At 39.8% G+C, this 25525-nt stretch overlaps 1 protein-coding gene and 1 non-coding gene across 2 annotated transcripts in view; one reads left to right on the forward strand and one right to left on the reverse strand.

Annotated features, from left to right (window-relative positions):
- The window catches only part of LOC136863731 (coiled-coil and C2 domain-containing protein 2A), a 569644-nt gene that overhangs the window by 517195 nt on the left and 26924 nt on the right, over positions 1–25525 (reverse strand). Inside the window, exon 3 of the mRNA XM_067140086.2 lies at positions 22392–22856. Coding sequence (XP_066996187.2) covers positions 22392–22856 — 465 coding nt within the window. The remainder of the gene's footprint in view (positions 1–22391; positions 22857–25525) is intronic.
- On the forward strand, positions 12223–12329 carry LOC136865057 (U6 spliceosomal RNA). Its single transcript, XR_010859444.2, has one exon. It is a non-coding gene; the product is annotated as a U6 spliceosomal RNA (small nuclear RNA).

Consider the following 25525-nt stretch of genomic DNA (forward strand, 5'->3'; position numbering starts at 1 on the left):
TGTACTTCACTTCATTGCGAAGCCTTAAAAGGCTTTGAAGCACACTATCATCTCAAACTGTTTCTTGAAAGCAGGATTCTTCAAGAATCATCCTGACTCTCAGCTGCCAGCAGAGAAGAGGAGGAGGAAAAGAAGAATTTCTATTTTACAAGTTGGTTCATATCGCACCGACACAGACAGGACTTACGGCGGCGACGGGAGAGGAAAGAGCTAGTGGAAGTGGGAAGGAAGCAGCCGTGGCCTTAAGTAAGGTACAGCCCCAGCATATGCCTGGTGTGAAAATAGGGAAACCATGGAAAACCGTCCTCGGGGATGCCGACAGTGGGGTTCGAACCCACTAGGTCTATCTCCCAAATACTGAATACTGGCCGCACTTAAGCAACTACAGCTATCAAGCTCGGTAGAAGAGGAAGAAGGGCTGCTTCCTGATGTATGGAGAACATTGCATTCAAACTGAACTACTGAAGACTTTCTTTGGGTGGATAATGCTATGATAACTGCAGAGGAAAGATGTGAGGAGTTGGTTGCAGAACAAATACCACCTGAGTCTCCCAATAGTGACAATAAAGAACACAAGCATAGTGAAACAATGCCTACCAGTGCTCAGGCAAGTGAAGTACTGGACATTTTACATAGATATCTGTCATCTGTAGGGGGGGGGGGTTGAAAATAATTTTCATAACCTTTATGAACTTGGAAAAAAAAATGACATTAGAAATAAATTTAAACAGAGATTGATTATGAAGTTTTCCATCTGGAATAAATGTGTGTTAATGTTGTAAATGCAGTAAGTACTGTGACCAAAGTTCAATTGTTTATTTGAGAATTGGACATTCACCTTAAAAAATAATGTGTGTGGTATTTGATGAGCACTAAAAGAAGAACAATATTATTTTGGAATTTTGTTTTGTGTTATATAAAATTATTATTATTGTCATTTTATTTTGAGAATGTCATGTAATGTGTTAGTTGATTTTGAACTGGAGAACATTTAAAAAAAATTATCTGTATGAATTGCAACGTAAATTTTTAGGCAAACTGTAATGCCACGTGTTGTTAATGGTGAAATCACTGTTGCATCAGCAACCTTCTAGAACTTACAGGACTAAACTCGAAGTGCTTTCTGATTGGATTAAATAAGAACTGTTTTTATTGCTAGGAATAACGTCGTTTCTTATGGGTGAATGTGGGTGTCGGACCAAAAATTTCCGCGACCTGATTGGTCACCCGTGATTGCATGATTTCTGGTTTCTTGTACCTCCTTGTGTGCGGAGCTTGTTTGAGCATCTTTAACATCTAACCGACCTAGCGAGCGGACGCACTCAGCGCTTGTCTCCTCTGGACGATGCCTGCCTCTAGGGTAAGCACTATTATTCCTTCTTGTTTTTCGGCCTTTAACCTCTTAACATACCAATTATTTACAAAATTGTGATTTTTTTTTTTTACCTAATTTTTTATTTTGTAAATGGGCTATTTATTGAAAACTAATGACAGTGGTAACAATGAAAATATATTTTTCGAACTTAACAATGAAATATAAGCAACTGAAAAGTTCTTGTTTTAAAATCCCGAGTATACTCCTTATATTTTTTATGGGTTCTAAAATAAATGACTCAGCACTAAACAGATGGCAAGTAATACAACATGACACTCAATACTGTTCATATTTTTGTGGCTGTGTGAAATGCCCTAAAACAAGGATCAACACACAATGCTACATCGGGCGGGAAAGCCGTGAAAACAAACTGCCTGAGTCATCGACATCTGTTTGCAAAAATAAGACCCTGAAATAATAATTTCATAAACATTTGGCAGAAATATTGAGAAACAAAAAGAAACGAGTATATTTGGGCTTTTAAATTAGGTACCGATTAATGAGCGACATTCCCGAGTATACTCGGGATTTTATTTCATATAAATATATAAAACCCCGAGTATACTCGGGCTTTCATGTTAAGAGGTTAATGTGTTTTATGTAAATTCTGTTAAAATGCAAATTATAATTCGTGCGTCGGAGTTTACTCTTGATATTCTACACTTGCCAATTTGAACATCAAAAGGACTTAGCTTTTCAGCTAGTCAGTAAAACTCTTTTTCGGAGGCAACTCTCCTTTCTTGCTCAGAAAACTGTAACTAAATGAAAATTTAACCTTTCTTTTCTGGATTCGTGATATTGTCAGTCACATGTAAAACTTGGTTTTACTTTGAGTTTGACTCACGTTGTTCTGCATCAGCTACTGTGTTCAGGTTGTTCCGTTATTGTAATTCCTTTTATTTTATTTAAAGATTATTAGTACGTAAATAGTGTTCATTGGCACTCTGGTGTTTTTAATTTTCACTTTACCATGTTGCTTTGTTCGTCTTATGTTGTAACATTATCTCTTGTGTTAATTAGTAAAGAATTTGAGGGTGACCATCGTTTATCTCCTTTTCCCAATAACGTCATACGTTCCCATGGACCTCATAGGGTTCCTTCCGCTCTAAATTTCCTTTCGTTAGTTGTCGTATATTTTACCTCGTTTAATTTTAATTTTATGAAAGGTATTTATGTTTCCTTTTTTTATGTCCAAACATCCAACTGTCACAAGCACAATAGCAGTAATTAAAATTTTCCATCCAGAAGAAGAAAATTTACTGCATGTTAGATAATTCTACAGCTATTCTAAGAAAGATAACTGGATTAAAAGAATACATTAAACAATAATTGACCTACAGTACTTACTGGTACCCTCCTCCTAGTCAGTGGATGAGCAGAATTAAAGAGGCAGTGTAGTAAAACAATTAATTTACACTGGACCTTTACCTGAGGTAAGTAATAGGATTAAGATTTTTTTTTTTTACAGGTTGCTTTTACATCGCTCCAACACAGATAGGTCTGGCGACAATGGGATAGGAAAGGGTTCAGAGTAGGAAGGAAGTGACCATGGCCTTAATTAAGGGACAGCCCCAGCATTTGCCTGGTGTGAAAATGGGAAACCACGGAAAACCTTCTTCAGCGGTGCCGACAGTGGGGTTCGAACCCACTATCTCCTGAATACAACCTCACAGCTGTGTACCCCTAACCATACAGCCAACTCTCTCGGTGTAATAGGATTAATTTCCTTCCTTTTCCAGACCATTTTTACACATACAAGTTGTTTCACATGATTTACACTTTGCCCCATTTGCACTAGTACTCCTTGGATCTCAAGAAGTATAAAAGAGGGGTAATACTGTACTTCTAAGGACTCAATTTTCTTTCTAGTAATGATGTAAAATGTATGGTCTTCCAACAGCATGAAAAATGGGAAGGTAATTGCCATGTGACCTTGCCGCGGTGGGGAGGCTTGCGTAACCCAACGATGCAGATAGCCGAGCCGCAGGTGCAACCATATCGGATGGGTATCTGTTGAGAGACCAGACTAACGAATGGTTCATCGAAAGGGGGGTAGCAGCCTTTCGGTAGTTGCAACGGCGGCAGTCTGGATGATTGACTGATACGAACTTGTAATAATACTCAACATGGCTTAGCTGTGTCGATACTGCTACACGGCTGAAAGCAAAGGGAAACTACAGCCGTAACTACCTCCCGAGGACATGCAGCTCTCTCTGTATGAATGATGTACTGATGATGGCTTCCTCCCGGGTAAAATATTCCGGAGGTAAACTAGTCCCCCATTCGGATCTCTGGGTGGGGCCTACAGAGAGGGGGCGATCATCAGGAAGATGGATACTGACATTCTGCGAGTCGGAGCGTGGAATGTTAGAAGTTTGAATCGTTGTGGTAGGTTAGAGAGTCTGAAAAGGGAGATGGATAGGCTAAAGTTAGATGTAGTTGGTATAAGTAAAGTACGCTGGCAGGAAAAAAAAAAAGATTTTTGGTCAGGCGACTACCGAATTATCAACACAAAATCAAACAGGGGAAATGCAGGAGTTGGTTTAATAATGAATAAGAAAATAGGGCAGCGGGTAAGCTATTACGACCAGCATAGTGAAAGAATTATTGTCGTCAAGATAGACACCAAACCAATGCCCACCACAATAATGCAGGTCTACATGCCTACTAGTTCAGCGGATGATGAAGAAATCGAAAGAATATATGAGGAGATAGAAGATTTAATATAATATGTAAAAGGTGACGAGAATCTAATTGTGATGGGAGACTGGAATGCAGTGGCAGCCCAAGGAAGAGAAGGTAGTACAGTAGGAGATTTTCGATTGGGACAAAGGAACGAAAGAGGAAGTCGGCTGGTCGAATTCTGCACTGATCATAATTTAGTCCTTGCCAATACTTGGTTCAAACACCACAAACGACGGCTGTATACGTGGACGAGACCTGGAGACACTGGAAGGTATCAAATAGACTTCATTATGATTAGGCAGAGATTCAGAAACCAAGTGTTGGATTGCAAAACTTTCCCAGGAGCAGACGTGGACTCTGACCACAACTTGTTGGTCATGAAATGCCATCTGAAGTTGAAGAAATTGAAGAAAGGAAAGAATGCAAACAGATGGGATCTAGACAAGTTGAAAGAAAAGAGTGTGAGGGATTGTTTCAAGGAACATGTTGCAAAAGAACTAAATGAAAAGGCTGAAGGAAACACTATAGAGGAAGAGTGGAGAGTCATGAAAAATTAAGTCAGTAGGGCTGCTGAAGAGATGTTAGGAAGGAAGAAAACATCAACTAAGAATCAGTGGATAACTCAGGAGATACTAGGCCTGATTGATGAATGACGAAAATACAAGAATGCTAGAAATGAAGAGGGCAGAAAAAAATACAGGCGATTAAAGAATCAAGTGGATAGAAAGTGCAAGGTAGCTAAGGAAGAATGGCTGGAGGAGAAGTGCAAGGATGTCAAAGGCTGTATGGTCCTGGGAAAGGTAGATGCTGCATACAGGAAAATCAAGGAAACCATTGGAGAAAGGAAATCTAGGTGTATTAATATTAAGAGCTCAGATGGAAAGCCACTTCTAGGGAAAGAAGACAAAGCAGAAAGATGGCAGGAGCATATCCAACAGTTGTACCAAGGTAAAGATGTAGATAATTTGGCTCTGGAACATGAAGAGGCTGTTGATGCTGATGAAATGGGAGACCCAAATTTGAGGTCAGAGTTTGACAGAGCTGTGAGTGACCTAAATAGGAACAAGGCACCTGGAATTGATGACATTCCCTCTGAATTACTGACTGACTTAGGAGAAACCAGCATGGCAAGGTTATTTCATTTAGTGTGCAAGATGTATGATACAGGAGAAGTTCCATCTGATTTTCGGCAGAATGTTGTTATACCTATTCCCAAGAAAGCCGGTGCTGACAGGTATGAAAATTACTGCACCATTAGTTTAGTATCTCATGCCTGCAAAATTTTAACATGTATTATTTACAGAAGAATGGAAAAACAAGTTGAAGCTGAGTTGGGAGAAGATCAATTTGGCTTCAGAAGAAATATAGGAACACGTGAAGCAATCCTGACTTTACGTCTGATCTTAGAGGATCGAATCAAGAAGGACAAGCCCACGTACATGGCATTCGTAGATCTAGAAAAGGCATTCGATAATGTTGACTGGAGCAAGCTATTTATGATTCTGAAGATGATAGGGATCAGATACCGAGAACGAAGAATTATCTACAATCGGTACAAAAATCAGTCTGCAGTGATAAGAACCGAGGGCTTTGAAAAAGAAGCAGCAATCCAGAAGGGAGTGAGCCAAGGCTGTAGTTTGTCCCCCCTCCTTTTCAATGTTTACATAGAACAGGCAGAAAAGGAAATCAAAGAGAAATTTGGAAAGGGAATCACAGTCCAAGGAGAGGAAATCAAAACCTTGAGATTTGCCGATGATATTGTTATTTTATCTGAGACTGCAGAAGATCTTGAGAAGTTGCTGAATGGTATGGATGAAGTCTTGGGTAAGGAGTACAAGATGAAAATAAATAAGTCCAAAACAAAAGTAATGGAGTGCAGTCGAACGAAGGCAGGTGATGTAGGAAATATTAGATTGGGAAATGAAGTCTTAAAGGAAGTAGATGAATACTGTTACTTGGGTAGTAAAATAACTAACGATGGCAGAAGTGAGGAGGACATAAAATGCAGACTAGCACAAGCAAGGAAGAGCTTTCTTAAGAAAAGAAATTTGCTCACTTCAAACATTGATATCGGAATTAGAAAGATGTTTTTGAAGACTTTCGTGTGGAGCGTGGCATTGTATGGAAGTGAAACATGGACGATAACTAGCTCAGAAAGAAAGAGAATAGAAGCTTTTGAAATGTGGTGCTACAGAAGAATGCTGAAGGTGAGATGGATAGATCGAATCACGAATGAAGAGATACTGAATCGAATTAGTGAGAGGAGATCGATTTGGCTAAATTTGACGAGAAGAAGAGATAGAATGATAGGACACATCTTAAGACACCCAGGACTTGTTCAATTGGTTTTTGAAGGAAGCGTAGGTGGTAAGAACGGTAGGGGTAGACCAAGGTATGAATATGACAAGCAGATTAGAGCAGATGTAGGATGCAATAGTTACGTAGAAATGAAAAGGTTAGCACAGGATAGGGTGGCTTGGATGGCTGCATCAAACCAGTCTATGGACTGTTTACTCAAACAACAATTGTAAGAATGTAACAAAATATAGAACAGATAGTACATTGCTTCAGACACTGCAAATGATGAACCAGTTTTTCATTTTCTCCTTCCCTGCTTTCACATTGATTAGCTATTATGATGTTCAGCTATTTATTTTCTTGTACATGATCCTTGCCCTGTGTAACAGAGAATATTAGTACAGATACCAACTAGGAAATTATCCAACTCCTTGCCTGAATGGTCAGCGAAGAGCCTTCAGTCCAGAACCTGGGTTTGATTCGCAGCCATACTGAGGATTTTAGCTACATATGGATAATTCCCCTGGCTCAGGAACTAGTTGTTTGTGTTTGTCTTAATACACACAATACACCACACTCTCAATCATCATGCAAGCACACAACAGTAGATACATCCCTCCACACAGGGTTGGCATCTGGAAGGGCATTTGGCCATAATACTGGGCTTATATCCACATTTAGTATGGACTCCAAATAACTGGAAAAGGCAAGGAAAGAATTGATAATAAAAGATGGAAGTGAAGGTTGATAAAATATGCAATACTTATGAAAAAAATTAAAATATAAAGTGACATTCAGTAAGAACACATGCACAACATGACTGGCTTTTAGAAGATGTTCCCTATAATCACTTTTAAAGATGCAAATATAAGACATTGGGACTGATAATCTCATTCTTTTGCCCTTATAAAACAACTAGCAAGATACCCGTGCTTCGCTACGGTATTATACTGAAATTTATAATTGAATGCTTATTGTTTTAGATATATAATCCGCCGAAATTCGTGGTCTGACTCGTTTTCTGCGAGAACCCACCAAAATTCCCGATCTGACTCATTTTCTATTAGATTACGGCATGTTTCCTCCCATTTTTCAATCTTCTTTTCCAGCAATCGATTTCGTACTTCCCGGGCTAGGCTCAGGTATTCCTCCCGGTCAGTTGGATCCGTAAATCTTTGCCATCTTTTCCTATAATCATTTTTAATATGGATAAAATCCTTCAGGAGATCCGGCGTGGTGTCATATTGGGTGCCTAGAAGGCACTGAACCCGCGGCCGGACTGCATTCTTAGTCATTACCCGTCCAGGAGCCGTTTCCAGCGCGGTCCGCACATTTGACGACGGTCCGGAACATTATTATTATTATTATTATTATTATTATTATTATTATTATTATTATTATGTATTGCTGGAATGGATGATGACAGGAAAACCGGAGTATCCGGAGAAAAACCTGTCCCGCCTCCGTTTTGTCCAGCACGAATGTCACATGGAATGAACGGGATTTGAACCACGGAACCCAGCTGTGAGAGGCCGGCGCGCTGCCGAGGATCCTTATAAGTACATTAAGAACAGTAAAATCAATTGGTCTCACCTCCTTCTACACCTCACCGCCGTTAAGTTTATTTACCGGCACACCTCCCCCACCCAAAAAAAAAAAATTAAAAGAAGGCTTGTTTCTTATGTTTAAAGAAGATTTCAAACACCAATGTTCACGTCTATTACCTTCAGTTTTGAGATATAAGTATCCCCATAAAAATAATTTACTTTTTTCACTTCATTTCACACTACTCCCCTCCCCCCTAAGTGAATTTTCCCGCAAAAAATACTTGTTTCTTTAATAGTAAAGGATCTTCTAAATACCAATTATCACGACTCTAACTTCTTCAGTTTTTGATTTATGTGTCCTCATGAAAGGAATTCAACTCCTTTACACTTTCGCCCTCCAAGATGGTTTCCCCCACAAAACGCATTTTTCTTTGTTTTTAAAGGAGATCCAAATACGAATTTTCACGTCTGTAACAACTTTAGTTTTTATTAGATGTATGTATTCTCATTCAATTAATTTTTCAATTCTTTCACCCCCCCCCCCTTTCATTGGATTTTCCGAGAATACGTGTTTCTTTATTTTTAAAGCAGATTGCAAATATCAAATTTCACGTCTGTAACATCTTCATTTTTGAGATATCAGTAGCCTAATTAAAAGAATTCAACACCATTTTCAGTCACTTTTACCCCCCCTCCACCCAAGTGGTATTTCCGAAAGCTAAAAATACACGTTTCTTTATGTTTAATAGAGATAAAAAATACCATTTTTCACTTCTGTAACATGTTAAGTTTTTTGAGATAAACTGTAAAAATTCTCATTTTAAAATTTCACCCCTTTTGAGTTCCCCTTAAGTGGAGTTTCCAAACACAAATCACCTATGTTTCTTTAGATTTACAGGAGATTACAAACACCCACTTTTTACGTCTGTAACATTTTACGTTTCCAAGATATTCTGTAGATATAGTCTTTCAAAAATTCACCCAATTTGTCACTCCTGTTTAACCGCCATTAATTGGATTTTCCAAAACTAAAAAATACGTGTTTCTTTATTTTTAAAGGAGATCCCATATACAAATTTTCAGTTCTGTAATATCTTTCGTTTCTGAGATATATGTATCCTCATTAAAGGCATTCAACCCATTTTTCACCCTTTTACACCCCTCCTATTGGGATTTACAGGAAACAAAAAATACGTTTTCCTTTATTTTTAGAGGAGATTCTAACTACCAATTTTTACATCTGTAAATTTTAAAGTTTTAAGATGTATACACACTCATTTTAAAAAATTTACCCTCCCCCTTTTTACCCCCCAATATTTGGATTTTCCAAAAACGAAAAAATACGTGTGTTTTTTTATTTTTAAAGGAGATTCTAAATACCAATTTTCACATATATAACCTTTAAAAATTTTGAGATAGATACTCATTTTAAAATATTACTCCCTTTTCACCCCCCCCTAAATTGGATTTTCCAGAAACAAAAAAATACGTGTTTCTTTATTTTTAACGGAGATCCCAAACACCAATTTTCAGGTCTGTAATATCTTCAGTTTCTGATATATAAGTAGCCTCATTAAAGGCATTCAACCACTTTTTAGCCCCTTTTCACTCCTCCTATTGCGATTTTCCGAAAACAAAAAAATACGTGTTCCTTTATTTTTAATGAAGGTTCTAAATACCAATTTTTACATCTGCAAACTTTAAAAGTTTGGAGATATAGATTCACTCATTTTAAAAATTCACCCCCTTTTCACCCTCCCATTAATTGGATTTTCCAAAAACAAAAAATTACGTGTTTCTTTATTTTTAAAAGAGATCAAAAGTACCAATTTTCAGGTCTGTAATATCTTCAGTTTCTGAGATATAGGTACCAGTATCCTGATTAAAGGCATTCAACCCATTTTTCCCCATTTTCACCCTTTTTCACCCCTCCTATTGGGATTTTCTGAAAACAAAAAAATATGTGTTTCCTTATTTTTAAAGAAGATTCTAAATACCAATTTTTACATCTGTAAACTTTTAAAGTTTTGAGATATAGAGCAACTCATTTTAAAATTTCACCCCCGTTTTCACCCCCTTAGCGAAGGAATATCCAAAAATCCTCTATTAGCGAGCACCAACGTCTTAATATGAATATATCCCCAAACTTTCATCTCTTTATGTCCAGCAGTTTTGGCTCGGCGATGATGAATCAGTCAGTCAGTCAGTCAGGACAAGTTATTTTATATATATAGATTGATTACCAGCACTAGTTAGTATCTTGGAAACTCTTCACTTGATACTGTAACTGTTTTTGAAAATGAATGTAGACTTATCATGACTTGGTCCCAACTTTTGGCTATGGAGGCACGGGTGCCATTTGATGATGATATTGATGATATAATAATAATTTCGTGTGGCTATTTCTAGCCGAGTGCAGCCCTTGTAAGGCAGACCCTCCGATGAGGGTGGGCAGCATCTGCCATGTGTAGGTAACTGCGTGTTATTGTGGTGGAGGATAGTGTTGTGTGTGGTGTGTGAGTTGCAGGGATGTTGGGGAAAGCTCAAACACCCAGTCTCTAAACCAAGGGAATTAACCATTTAAGGTTAAAATCTTCGACCCAGCCATGAATCGAACCCAGGATCCTCTGGACCAAAAGCCAGCATGCTAACCATTTAGCAATGGACCCGTACATGATGATGATGATGATGATGATGATGATGATGATGATGATGATGATGATGATGATGATGATAGGAATTTGGAATAAGAGTTGACACACAGGATAAACACTGTGTGGTTGAACTGGAGCAAGATGTCAGGCACACTTTGAGACTGGAGATTGAATAAAAAAGTGAGGGAAATGTTTATAAATTTGTGGTATGGCCTGCAATGTTGTATGGAGCAGAGACATGGGGGTTCCAGGAAGTACAAAAAAATGACAATGGATGTGGCAGAGATGAAAATGTTAAGGTGGAACAATGAAGTCACGGGGATGGACAAAATACGAAAAGAGACCATTTGAGGAAGGGCAATTGAGGAAATGAGTGCGGAAGGGAGCAGAGGAAGAGTTCGGCCTAAAACAAGATGGGTGCATTGCGTGTAAGTGGACTTGATGGAGAAAGGACTGACAGAAGACAATGTTTAGGACCAAGGAAATGGTTCTCAGGCTTGGTTTCTCAAACTTTATCGCTCCCGCTCCCCCCTAGCCATTCGATGTGATGGTGTTTCTACAAAGGCAGATGGCCTGAATTTTCAACACAGTGATTTCATCCTGTTCTGAATTGTTACAAACCCAAAATTTTGTGTTCATTTCCATCTGTATCATTTGTTTTCATTTCTTTTCTTGGACTAACACAGCTTTTAGATTCAATTATGTTTTGTATTAACCCCTGTTTTCACTGAATTTTATTGCAGCGAGTTGTTTTTTGCTCCATATGATGATGTAAATACTGTATATTGTGCTGTTTTTATTTTCGTCATGTCCTTATTTTTTTTTATTTGTGCCTTCATTATGTTTCTTGGCACATTTTTTGCTTGTATTATGTAAATTACTTCAACCCCCCCACCTTTTTCACTGAAGATGGCTCAAACGAGTCAAAACACGTTTGAATTCGATTACTCCATCTAATGATGGAATTATATGATGTATTGAATTAGGAGGATACACTTAATTTTACCTTTGTAAAGTGAAAACCGTCAACACAGAATGATTCTAATATCTTGTAATTCTCTAAACATGTTGACCCTGCCTGACCAGGATAAGACGGAAAATAATCATTTCAAAACATATCATTCTTGCATAATTAGTGTGAAATCTGTCACTGCAATTTGAGGAACAGTATTGCTCCTCCCATTCACTAGGTATTAAAACTGTAGGTTCACAACCATTTAGTAACGATTAGATTCACTGTAAAAAATAATATTACAAATTAATAACTGATGTAGTAAGTCATTATAAATAAAATTTGAGGTTGTAAAAATTCAATTCTTCATTGAATATAAATTAAGTCTCTAAGTTAAAGAGAAGATACCGGTACATAAAATGAACTTATAACTAGCACACTGCTCCTTGTCATGATACAATCCGAATTCAACTGAGGACTCTGTGAAACTACTTGTTCTACGGCTGCGAACAGCATATGCTTTGCAAGGATGTAAGAAGGTTAAGAAGAAAGATTTATGAAACATTCAAAATGCAACTGTTTTGGAAGCTGTTCTAACTGGGAAATACCAAGTGTCACCGTATTCACCTCATCCCACCGCCTTCCTCAATACAACCTGAACCGAGCGAGTTGGCCGTGCAGTTAGGGACAAGAAACTAGCTGTGAGCTTGCATTCAGGAGAGAGTGGGTTCTATACTAAAACTGGAACGGTACAGAGAAGATTAGCATGGACCCTGCGCAAGGATGACATGCAAAATCGTGAAGCATTCAACATTTTTTAATTTATTTTTTCTAGGCCATTGGAGGATTCTCGTACTAAAACAGATATTTCTCAAAGACCTGCAGTACCCAATGGTGATGTGAAAGTGGAACCAGCTCTAGACCATAGTGTGACAATAAATGACATACCTAGCACAAACTCTCATGTCGATGAAATTGCACAGACTTCGTTTCCGGGAGGTGGATGTAATGTGTCTGCAGAGGTCAATAAGTTAACCTCAAAAACAGAAGGTGTTTCATTAAATGATTCTGGGAATGTTGCTGAAGAGCACAGAAGAAGGAAGGATGAGACCTGTGCAAATCTCTATGATGTGAAAAGTTGTTGTAGAATATTTTATTTGTAAATCTTTTTTAGGAATATTGACTGTTGTGGAATGTTGTGGTAGAATATTTTATTCGTATTCCATTTAGCTACCTAACCTGTATGGTGTAAAATATTTTGTAGTATGTTTTATTTGTATTCCCTTTATCTACTTAAGTAACTACTATATTATAAATTATTGTTGTTCTATAATAGCTGGAACAGTCCAGAAAGGTTGTGACGCGGACTTTTAGAACAGGATGTGTTGGCCCCTGTCAGTTGTGGATTCTAGAAATATGTCCTTACTAATTCTGGAAGATGGAAAGTTCGCGATTAGTGTCTGTATATGTTCGGGAATATTGTATAAACATCGCGACTGGATAAAGAGTTGTGATTGGTGAATCTGGGTGGCGATAGGCAAACTCCTGTGTTCTGATTGATCACTCGGTAATCGCACCAAGGCCAGTCTTCCCCTTTTAAGTGAGCGAGGCAGGATTTCGTTGTCTTTGGTTCTCTCGTCAGTCCTGCCTTTTTGACGAACATCGGTGTATCGTCGCTCCCAGGATGGGCTACCCTGGGGTAAGCACGGTTGATGTCAGTCCCGTTTTAATTTACATTTAATGTCCGCTGGTGTTATCACATAGGAGTTTGCCCTAGTCACCACTCTATTGCTCAGCTGTTTTAGAAAGATTGTATTTGTATCTTATGTGCCTTCTTACCTTCAGAATCGTATTGTAGAACTTGGATTATGCTAAGATATTTTTAGTTAACTTCTTGGCCTAATAGCAAAGCTCTTGTCAAACAACATCTCATCTTGTATTCGTGAATTGTGTATCTGGATTGTGTGGATAAATGAATATGTTCGGAAGTTACCTTGTAATGTTGATTTCGGAAAATAATATTTTGAAAACTAGAGATCACCGTTGATTTTTCTGGAAACCCGCAACCTTCGCATCTCTATGGGCTTTAGTAGGTTTCCCAGCCCCCGTTCCATGTTCCTTGTTTATAGTCATCAAGTTGCCCAACCTGAAATTTTGTTTGTGTGCATTCGGCACAATTCATCGGATGTTTATTGTGTGTCTAGGGTTTAATGTGCAGTGTAATTTGATTTATTTTCCTCCCTTTTAACTGTGTATTGTGTAACTGCTGACAACTGGTTACAGGTCCGAACCCCACTGTCGGCAGCCCAGAAGATATTTTCCGTAGTTTCCCCGTTTTCACACCAGGCAAATGCTGGGACTGTACCTTAATTAAGGCCATGGTCGCTTCCTTCCCACTCCAAGCCCTTTCCTATCCCATCATTGCCATAAGACCTATCTGTGTCGGTGTGATGTAAAGCAACTTGTAAATATGTATATATATACACCGTGTGGTACAGCTGCCCCTATTCACTCAGTTTTATGCAACCAGTAATTGATAGCCTAACCTAAAAATATTGACTTTGGCTACACATAACAATATCTGGTCATACTACGCTTTCTATAATTCGTTTATTCGTGTCAAGCAAATCAGCATTAATCATAAAATACTGAATGATGGTAAAGAATCGTGAAAATTCTGTATCACAGGAACGTCATGTACCGGTCTAGAGAATATGATGGCCGAATGAATAGAACTAGTATTGACATAACATACGTAACCGACAACGCATGATAGCCGAACGTGGTAAAAGTTACAGGAGGAAACCGTTGCTTGTTAGTCAGAGTTTTGAGTATGATGTAGGACGAATATCTTTATTTAATTGTTAATGTTCGTGCGAGACGCATTGTTTAAAATAAATCTCAATCATGATCAGTTATCATATTGCAGGTACTCTGCTATGTTTATTTCTAAGTAGCTCTTAAAAGAGGTATTTGCAGTAAAGTAAACTATTACGGACACAGATGCAATGGGCTTGCGTATGGCCATTTGATGAAATGAAATGAAATGGTGTATGGCTTTTAGTGCCGGGAGTGTCCGAGGACAAGTTCGGCTCGCCAGATGCAAGTCTTTTGATCTGACTCCCGTAGGCGACCTGCGCGTCGTGATGAGGATGAAATGATGATGAAGATGACATACACCCAGGCCCCGTGCCAGCAAAATTAACCAATTATGGTTAAAATTCCCGACCCTGACGGGAATCGAACCCAGGACCCCCGTGACCAAAGGCCAGCACACTAACCATGGAGCCGGATGGCTATTTGATTCATGAAGCAAATGTTCAAAATGACCACCTTCTTCACTAATACAAATATGAGCACGGTTGAGAAGAGATATTCTTGCTAGCTGCAACATGTGTGGTGCAACCTGCCTGCAGGCTTTAGTGATGAGCCTCCGTAAATGATTCAGGCTCTCTGGCTCCTGTACATAGGCTCTTTCTTTTAAATAACCCCAGAGGGAAAAGTCTAGTGCAGTAAGCTCAGGTGATCTAGCCGGCCATGACAGGACCACCATGTCCAATCCATCGTCCAGGGTATGTCTTATGCAAGTGGTTCCATACTGCAAACGACCAGTGTGGAGGATCTCCATCCTGTTGGAACCACATCCTTAACCATATCATACGGGACACATTCTCCAATAACTGGGCGAGGTATTCACGAGGAAACTGTGGATAGCGGCATCCCGTGAGGTTTCCATCGAAGAAATATGATCCAATTATCTTGTCACCTACTATCCGGCACCACATGTTGACGCCTCATTGTACCTGAAATCGAGATTCCCTTAAACAATGAGGATTTTCAACACTCCAGTAATGGAAATTGTGACATTTAACAATTCCGTTGTAGTGAAATCTGGATTCATTACTAAAGGGAATGTCCGTTAAGAAATCCACATCAGCTTCAACTATTTGCAATATGCATTACGTAAATTCTATCCGTTTCTGAAAGTCATCTCCATGAAGTTCCTGGTGTAGATGTTGATGGTAGGCATGGAATTTATGGAGGTGCAATATGCGCAGTAGAGATACAGTTCATTTCCAATAGCCCCGTGAGGTTGTATGCAGGTTGTACGATATTGCATTTTGAACAGCTTCTTTGTTATTTTCAGACATCACTGGAGCATCCCGAACGGGGGGAGGGTAATGTATGAAATGACCGAAATGACCACATTGAACGGAACCGTCTTTCAACACGTCGAAATGTATCTGCAGTTGGTAGCCTTCGTTCAGGAAATTGTTCTTGACACAAGTGTCTGGCTTCCCGTGAATTCTGCCTTGTTTCCCCATAAAGTAGTACAATATTCGATCATCCCGTGAATACATAAAATTTGCTTTTTCGCTAACCGTACAGAAGGTGTTCGCAATTTGCTTAAAAGATTACAACGTGCTCTGTTATGTGCCCAACGAGTCGAACGTGCGCAGTTGCTTGGTTGAATTGGTGTATCATAACGTTGACAATAAGTGAAGTACACTTCACTCGTAGAAAGAAAACCATGGCGCAACAGCCCCGAAGGGCCTTGGGCTACCAAGCAACCACTGCTCAGCTCAAAGGCCTGTAGATTATGAGGTGTCGTGTGGCGAGCACGATGAATCCTCTCGGCCATTAATCTTGGCTTTCTAGACCGGGAGTTCGTTGTAGCTGTTTGACATATGAAAGTCGCATGTTAATATTCCTTTCTTATTTATGCTTTCTTTGAAAAGGTGAAAAATGTCTTTTAAGACTTAAGGAAGTTAAAATTTAATTACAAATGCATTTACGAGTATAACATAAAAATAAAATTAAAAGGCTTGAAACTACATTCGAACGCCGAATCCCTGGAAATGATCATACGCTGGCTAGGATTAATACCACTTAGCCACTCCAGACAGGTCTCGTAACTCTGTACTAATGGAATAATCTAGGCTATTGCTTCGAAACTGTTGTATTTTACAAGTTCTGAACTTGAATGTGCGGACAGGTTTACCACAGTTTGCTAAAAAATTGTGTCTCTCTTAAGCAAAGATAGTTGCAACCATTACCTACGCGTAGAGATGAACCTATTACTTGGTTGAAATTTTTTTTTTTGCTATTGGCTTTATGTCGCACCGACACAGATAGGTCTTACAGCGACGATGGGACAGGAAAGGGCTAGAACTGGGAAGGAAGCGGTCGTGGCCTTAATTAACGTACAGCCCCAACATTCGCCTGGTGTGAAAATGGGAAACAACGGAAAACCATCTTCAGAGCTGTCGACAGTGGGGTTCGAACCCACTATCTCCCGAATACTGGATACTGGCCACACTTAAGTGACTGCAGCTATCAGGCTCGATACTTGGTTGAATGGGTCTTGTATAAGGTTTCAGGTGATATTCACAACGCATTTGTCCACAATCGGTGCTTACGTGGCGATATTTACTATGTCTATTCATAATACCTGCTTAGAAGAATATCTGAGAGTTCAGAAAATTCAAGTCTTTGTAGAGGATGCCTAGGCGAGTACAAAATAAAAATGCATGAGCCAGAAGGATTTGAACCCTCTCTGCTCTAAGTAACCTATCCAGTTACATGTACCATGCATAATCCCACGCAGCTACTTCCACCACGAAAGTTAACTCCTTATAACACTGTAGTCACATGGAGAGCGAAAATTCTTGCTTCAAAAAGTTACGGATGTGTTATCGCATTATGGCCCGGTTTTATAATTTTAGTGAATGCTCTAATGGTAGTAATTACATGGCATAAGCTATCACACTTGCTGTGCAGCATTTGCGAGTTATAGATGATAAAATACTGAGAAAAACATGTTTCTCTCAATTTCCATGTGATGAGACTATACAAAATGGTGGTGAATTGAGATGTCCACACTCGGTCCTAACCTTCACGTTTTCTGTGATTCAGCGACCACCCTTTTCTAACAAAAGAAAATGGCCTCTTGGACCAATCAGGTGCGCAATTCTCTACTGACAGCTATAGGAGTGGCTATGGTTTGTACATTACAGTAACATTTAGTAAAAATGACTAGAGTACTGTACTCCATTCTACATAAAATGGTGTAGGGTTTTTGAGATGGCCCTCACTTACTGCCTCTTGTACCATTTTTCCATTGGGCTAACTCCACATAAAATTGCTGCAAAATGTTGCGTACGATAGGACTAACGGGGGGGGTCCACGATGTCCGCATCACCGATTTTGTTCAAACTTTGTAGATTGGTAGTAATACATCACAAAAACACACTGGCAATGTAGTAGCGTGCAACTCTCAAACATTTTCAAAAAACTATTTTGGAAGTGTCGAAAAAAGTTAAGAGATGTTTAGCATGCCAGGTACCATCAAGCGAGACACTGTGGCGCAGTGGTCGAGTGGTTAAGGTTTTCCACTTCAGTTATGAAGATGGTGAGTTTGAGTTACGCTGCTACTAGCCTTTTACCCCCTCTGCCCCTTTTTTTCATCTATTAAAAATTTATCTTCTTCAATAGATTTCCCCAGTAATTCGGCCTCTTTAATCTCTACAGAGTCGTCAGAATCCAGTAAGAGATTTATATAAAGAAGGTGCTCGAAGTAAGCCATGGCCCTTTTCAACTGTTTATTTATTGCTTGCTCTCCCGGGAACTCGTCTGCACTTTGCGTAGCTTCACATTAAAAAACACTGTCATTTGAACATAATTCAACATGTGAGATCTCCATGCCGATCGAACTTATGATGAGCACGTCTGGTTACATCGCATACAACCGTTACACGAAACAACACGGTCAGACAGTGACTAACTGATGCTCTCCTTTGCAACACAAGAAAAAGGGGGATCAGGAAATGTCAGGAAAAAAAGTTGAAATGAGCGTGACTCGAACGCGCCATCTTCATAACTGAAGTGGAGAACCTTAACCACTCGACCACCGCGTAACAGTCTCTCGCTTTATGGTACCTGGCATGCTAAAGCTCTCGTAACTTTTCTTGACATTTTCAAAATCGCTTTTTTCGGAAATTTTTTAGAGTTGCTCGCTACTACTTTGTCAGTGAGTTTTTGTGATGTAGTACTACCAACCTACAAAGTTTGAACAAAATCGGTGTGCAGACATCGTGACCTCCCCTTGTAAGAGACATTTAATTCCTAGCTGGTTGCTTATGTTCAGGAAAAAATTGCAGCAGCTGTACCACCTAGTATAAAGCCTGGCACTCAACGGGGTTAAAATGTACTGAGCCATCATAATGCAAAGTGTGTACTTCAAAAGCATACAGCACCTGAGAGAATATTCTCAATTACCAAATGGTGTGGTCTATGGAATGGGTACAGCTAAAACTAAGAAGAGAAAAAGGTGAACCACAACCGTGGGAAAGTCAGGGAAAGATTTAACCATTAATTGTATGTTCAAAAATAATCCTATACTTTTAGTTACAGTTAGGGGGACATGAGAGAAACCTCCTAGTAGGGTGTAAATGCATGTAATACTGTTATACATCCGGGTGTCTCCTGGACAACGGACTAGGACTTTTCCTAGACGGCTGATTCTCCCACTCCAGAAGTACCAAGATCAATTTCAATGGTTAATAAATCCCACAAATGGTCCTTTTCAGGACCAAAGCTGACAGTTGTATCAGTTAACATAGAAGGCATAACATCAAACAAGGAAACCCTGTTACAACAACTTTGCCAAATACACAAGTGTGATGTTCTCTGTGTTCAAGAAACTCATAGAAGTAGTGACCAAAGACGACCAAGAGTATTAGGAATGCGTTTGGTAGCCGAGAGACCACATGAAAACTATGGTAGTGCTATATTCACAAGGCCACAGCTGAACGTAATATCTACCTCATCTACAAACAACGATATCGAAATCTTAAGAGTGGAGCTATCAAACTGTATCATAACATCTGTCTATAAACCACCGAGCGTTCCATTCCACTTTACTGATTCAGCTGTAGGGCAAGAGGAGAAGGTTCATGTCATCATGGGCGATTTCAACAGCCATAGCTGCCTATGGCGACATAGAGAAGACAATGAAGAGAGTGAAGCTGTGATTACGTGGTCAGAATTTAGTCAACTGTCCTTAATAGACGACAGTAAACTTCCTGCTTCTTTCAACAGTCATCAGTGGAGACGAGAATACAACCCAGATCTCATTTTCGTCAGCGATGCTGTATCACAACAGAGTGTGAAGTCAGTCTGCGAACCTATACCCAACACACAACATAGACCCATTATGTGCCAAGTTTTCTCAGCAGTTCATCCATAATCTGTGCCATTCAGAAGGCGGTACAACTTTAAGAAAGCTGACTGGTTGAAGTACACAAAGCGCTTACATGAAATTGGTAGCAGACATCGAACCTGTTCCAGAGGTACATGATGTGTTCATCCATGCCGTGCAAGAATGCTCTCGCACGTCAATCCTAAGAGGCTGTAGGTCTCAGTACATACAGGGTCCACATGCCAGTGCAGTAGATAAATTAAATGAATACCTACTGCTCTATGAAGAAAATCCCTTCAGTGAGAACACTGTTCAGGCTGGTCAACAACTAATCCAGTCCATGAGTGAAATAAAGAGAACATTGGGTTAAGTTGATGGAAGAACTACATATAGCAAAAAACAGCAGAGAAGCTTGGAAGCTACGTAGACTTCTGAACAATGACCCCATGAAAAGCCGTCTACATAGCAACATTACTCCTAACCAGATAGGTCATCAACTCCTAATAAATGGCAAAACAGATAAGCAGAAAAGACCACCAACACTTCAAAGAAATATCAAACAAGGAACATCCAGTTTGCCCAATCCCTTCACTATGAACAAGCTAGAAAATGCCATAAAAATGAGCAAAACTGGCAAGGCAGCCAGTCTAGATGACGTGTATGGAGCAGATTCAATACTTTGGGAATGCTACCAAACAATGGATCCTACAGCTTTTCAATAATTGTCTAGAATGATGTCAAATCCCTAAAATCTGGAGGAAGACTAAGGTGGTTGCAATCCTGAAACCTGGTAAGCAGCCTACGGATCCAAAGAATTTCAGACCAATATTACTCCTGTGCCTTCTATACAATTTCTTTGAATAAATGCTTCTGAACCATATAACACCCGTGGTCAAACCTCTTCTAATCCCAGAGTAGGCTGGATTTAGAGCAGGAAGGAACTGCTGTACACAGATCCTTAATCTGACACAGCACATAGAAGACGGATTTCAGCGTGGTAATATTACTGGAGTAACTTTTGTTGATCTCTCTTCAGCATTTGATACTGTACAACACCAGATAGTTCTAAGGAAGTTTTACCATCTTACTATGAATTTCAGGCTCACAACGATTATTGCCACGCTGTTGCAGAACTGACGTTTCTTTGATGAATTCCAAGGACAGCGGCGTACATGGAGAATACAGAAGAACGGTCTCCCACAAGGCAGTGTCCTAGCACCAATGCTATTTAACATATATATCAACGACCAACCTCTTCCACCTCATACAAGAAGCTTCCTGTACACAGATGATCTGGCCCTGGCAGCTCAGAGTAAAAGCTTCGAGCAAGTGGAACAAAACCTTACCGCTGCTTTGAAGATGCTGTCAGATTATTATGAGGAAAATCACCTCAAGCCAAACCTATCGAAAACTAATGTGTGTGCATTTCATTTAAAGAACAAAGAAGCCCCACAGAAACTGCGTGTGAATTGGAATGAAATGGAGCTGGAACACAGCAATACTCCAGTTTACCTTGATGTTACCCTGGATCGTTCGCTGACCTTCACCACACACTGCATCAAACTCAAGGCAAAAATTTCATCATGAAACTGCCTACTGCATAAAGTAACTGGTGCTGTATGGGGTGCCCATCCCCAGACAGTAAGGACAACTCCCCTAGCACTCTGCTACTCTGCTGCTGAATATGCTAGTCCCATGTGGTACAAATCAGCTCACGCAAAGAAAGTCAACATTACCTTGAATGAAACCTACAGGCTAATCACAGGCTGTTTAAAACCAACACCCACACAGAAGTTGCATTCACTTGCAGGTATAGCCCCACCTGATATTAGATATGAGGTGGCCGCTAATATCGAAAAACAAAAGGTTTGCAGCATCTCAGCCCATCCCCTTCATGAACATCAGCCACCACAGTTCGACTGAAGTCCAGGAAGAATTTTCTACAGTCTTCTGCTCTACTTAATTCTGACCCAAAAAAGGCCACGGTTAAGCTACGGAAACAAAGGTACCGAGATAATCCGGAACGTGTTGAAATTGAAGAAAAGTTGCCACCTAATCATGAAGAGGGATGGTGTATATAGAAGTCATTAAACAGACTGCAGACCGGCGTTGCAAGATCTAAGGACAATCTTATGAAATGGGGCATCGTGCATGGTGGGGACTCTTTGTGTGAATGTGGAGAGGAACTAACTTCTAGGCATCTCTTGCACTGTCCACTATGCCCAGATTCACGAACAGGGTTGGAATTGGCACTGGCTGGAAACAATGCCATCAAAGTAGCCAAATACTGGTCACAACTTGTGTAAATAATGTATATATAGTTTAGATATTTTCATGTAATACTTGATTTCTCCTTTTTGTTTCTTATGTATGTTCTTCCATTTGTTATACTTCATATCCAAATTTTTCAAGTGCTTCATTTATAACTATATACAATTAATTTGTTCACGTATATTTTTCATATTCAGTACATATATTCAGTATCTCTTTCTTGTATGGTACCTCTGACACGAATAAATAATAAATAGTTACAGTTAAGGTTGGTACAATTAAATCTGCATCTGGAGAATGCCATGGCACACACCACGCTGGACAGGTCTAGTCTAGAACATTGGAAACTTTTCCACAGAAGTGAAACTGTGACACATCATTAGTATGAAAAATGAACTTCTGAACTTACCCGAACAGATTGCAAATGTTCTGCGAGTCTCTGGCGAATTTCTGAATGCGAAGTAAGGCTACGCATACCCTCTAAGGATGTATTGCCTCCAGAAGGTCTTCGACTGCTTGAACTTCCCAGTACCGAAGGTGTGTTACCACCAGACTCTCTACGAATGACATCCTTTCCTTGGAGAATGGACATGTCATCATTTGAAAGTTTAGGACTCTGGGAGGTTTCTTGTACCAGAGATGTGTCACCATCCAATTTTCTGCTGCCAGTTTTTCTTTCGCGTACCACAGAAGTGTTACTGACCGTATGATGGCTGCTGGCTCTCCCACTTGCTGAGGACCTGTAGTGGAAGAGACTCTCTTGTTTCGATAGTGAACTATCATCACCACCACCACCTGATGACTGGAAATAGCTGGCGAAGCTAGCTTTGTCCTCATTCTCACCATGTAGAGGAGTATCCCAAATGGTGGAATGCTGTTAAAAAATTTCATTAATTAATAACATTGGTTTTCCCCTTTCTGAAGCATTCGTCAAGCAATATGAATTCAAAAAATCAACAAAAATATTAATAATGAATGACAACATCAGTTGTGAGGTCTATAATGTTCATACTTAATTCTGATCATGAATGTCTAATGATACAAAGCATGAGACAAAATTATGAAGGCTAATGGAGTTTGATGATGATGATGATGATGATGATGCTTGTTGTTTAAAGGGGCCTAACATCAAGGTCATCAGCCCCTACTAATGGAGTTCAATCTGACAGAAAAATCCTGGACTGTGTTATGCGTAGCAAGTCAGCAGAGAGGAAAAAGAGGGATTGCTTTCAGCAATAACAGAACTATATATATATATATATTATATATGCAAGTTGCATTACGTCGCACCGACACAGTTAGGTCTTATGGCGACGATGAGAAAGGTAAGGGCTAGAAGTGGGAAGGAAGCGGCCGCGGCCTTATTTAAGGTACAACCCCAGCATTTGCCTGGTGTGAAAATGGGAAACCACGGAAAACCATATTCAGGGCTGCCGACAGTGGGGCTCGAACCCACTATCTCCCGAATACTGGATACTGGACGCACTTAAGCGACTGCAGCTATCAAGCTCAGTCAGTAACAGAACAACCCTCTAGATCATTCCCACACCCAACCTGCAGAAGTGGAGTATCAATGATGATGATGATGATGATGATGATGATGATATGGATCTCATCGTTGAAGAAATAAAATACATACACCAGAAAATTTGAAGATATAAATACTAACAAAAAGAGACATTAAACTTACAGAATATAACCAGTTAGGGATCACATGACTATGATGTGATGAAAAGGCATCAAATAAAGTGAACACAAGTACAGATTAACAATCAAAAATTGTTGCATCTCTGGAAATGTAAAATATAAGAAAATACACTTCGGCTATGTTCAGCTTTGTACAGTCAGCTGGATGCATTTGCAACATGCTACGTAATTCTCACCCTGGTGTCAGTCAGTCACACTCTACCTTCTCTCTTCTCTCTCCACCTTGTGACATGCACTTGCATACAGCTTTATAAATTATAAGCACATGATATATTCCCACATAGAGCAACGATTCAGTTGTAGACTGCAAAATTCATTCCTACCATAACAGCTAAGGTTCTAATCCCGGTGTGAACATTTTTTTAATTCCTGAATTAATACATCGTGATTACGTCAGGCAACAAACACACCGAGTCTGGCCGAGCTAACTTCGATGCTACAAGCTTCACTCCATGCTGCATGGTGTATTATTCAGACACATCAAGAGAGCAACTGCTGGCTCTTGTCCAGCATGGCAGCGATTTGGTGTAGTGTTTCACCTAGGGCTGCTCAGAGATGGATACAGCAGTGGCAGGTAACAGCGGACATTGGACATCTACCGGGCACTGGTTTAAGGTGGGTTTCTACTAGTGAAGAAGATAGCAGGTTAGTTGAAATTTCACAAGAGAACCAGTTCAAACTCGGCGCAGCTCATGAAGGCGACCAATTTTCTCGGATGTCCATACGCGGTACATAAACAATTATGAGAAGCTGTTCTCCACTGCAGAAAAGCTGCCAACAAAGAGTCCCTCTCCAATGAATACATGGTTGATCAGTGCAGTTTTGTCAAGATGAAGTTAAATTGTACTTGGGATCATGTGATCTTCTCTGACAAGACTTCTTTCAGTTTGGTGGAGGTCACACCTGTTCATGTTCACAGGCCACGGGAAGCCCAAAACGACAAAAGGTATATAGCCGAGTGTTTCCGCAGTGGCCGCATGTCTGTGCCATGTTGGGGATGGATATCATATGATGAGGCTGGAGTGCTTCATCGGATAGCTGATAGTCTCACGTCAGACCAATATTTGGACAGGCATGTATGGTTCTTCAGAGCTAACTGGCACTTGCATGAACACGCTTAATATTTTAAGGCTATTCTCCACTGTACATGGCACATAGCATATTTACACCTCTGTAACAGTCCTTCAAGGGGCCAGTGATGATAAACCACATGCTCATTGCAAGCATTTGGAGTGGAAATGCAAAGACTGTTAGAATGGTGCAGTTATACAACAGAGTAACGGAGTGCAGTAAAAATGAAATTGCTGATACCAATATTGAAACCCTGGATCTTCTGGCTGATAACCAAGGACCTTTCCTCTACACTAACACTGACATGCAGTGAAGAGCTTCACTTGCCAGGCGTGTCCCTCAATTCAGAAATTTAATTACCCATTATGGCAGTTTCTTGTCCATTTCAATGTACTCTTTTATGTTATTCGTACATGCGGACAATTGCATTGTGTACTGACTGCGCATTTCATCAGGAATGTGTCGTTTAACTATAAACGAGTTGCATCACTTTTTGTTGTGGCTGCATCTCCTCAAGCGAGGATGATACCTAATACAGGACTTTAAAATTTGTCGTGTCAATTTTTGATTGTTCAATTGTACACATCTTTGGAGCTAATTGCTCATCAAGGCAAGGCTAGTCCTGTGAAAAGAACTAAAAGGCTCACCCAGGATCCTGAGAATTAGACAGAAAACCAGGAAGAGGAACGGATGACTTGACTGTGTACGAGTGACCAGAAAAGAAAAAGGTAGGAGAAAAGAAAGTAGAAAAGAAAGTAGAAAAGA

Source organism: Anabrus simplex, chromosome 2 (assembly GCF_040414725.1).
Source record: "Anabrus simplex isolate iqAnaSimp1 chromosome 2, ASM4041472v1, whole genome shotgun sequence".
NCBI lineage: Eukaryota > Metazoa > Arthropoda > Insecta > Orthoptera > Tettigoniidae > Anabrus > Anabrus simplex.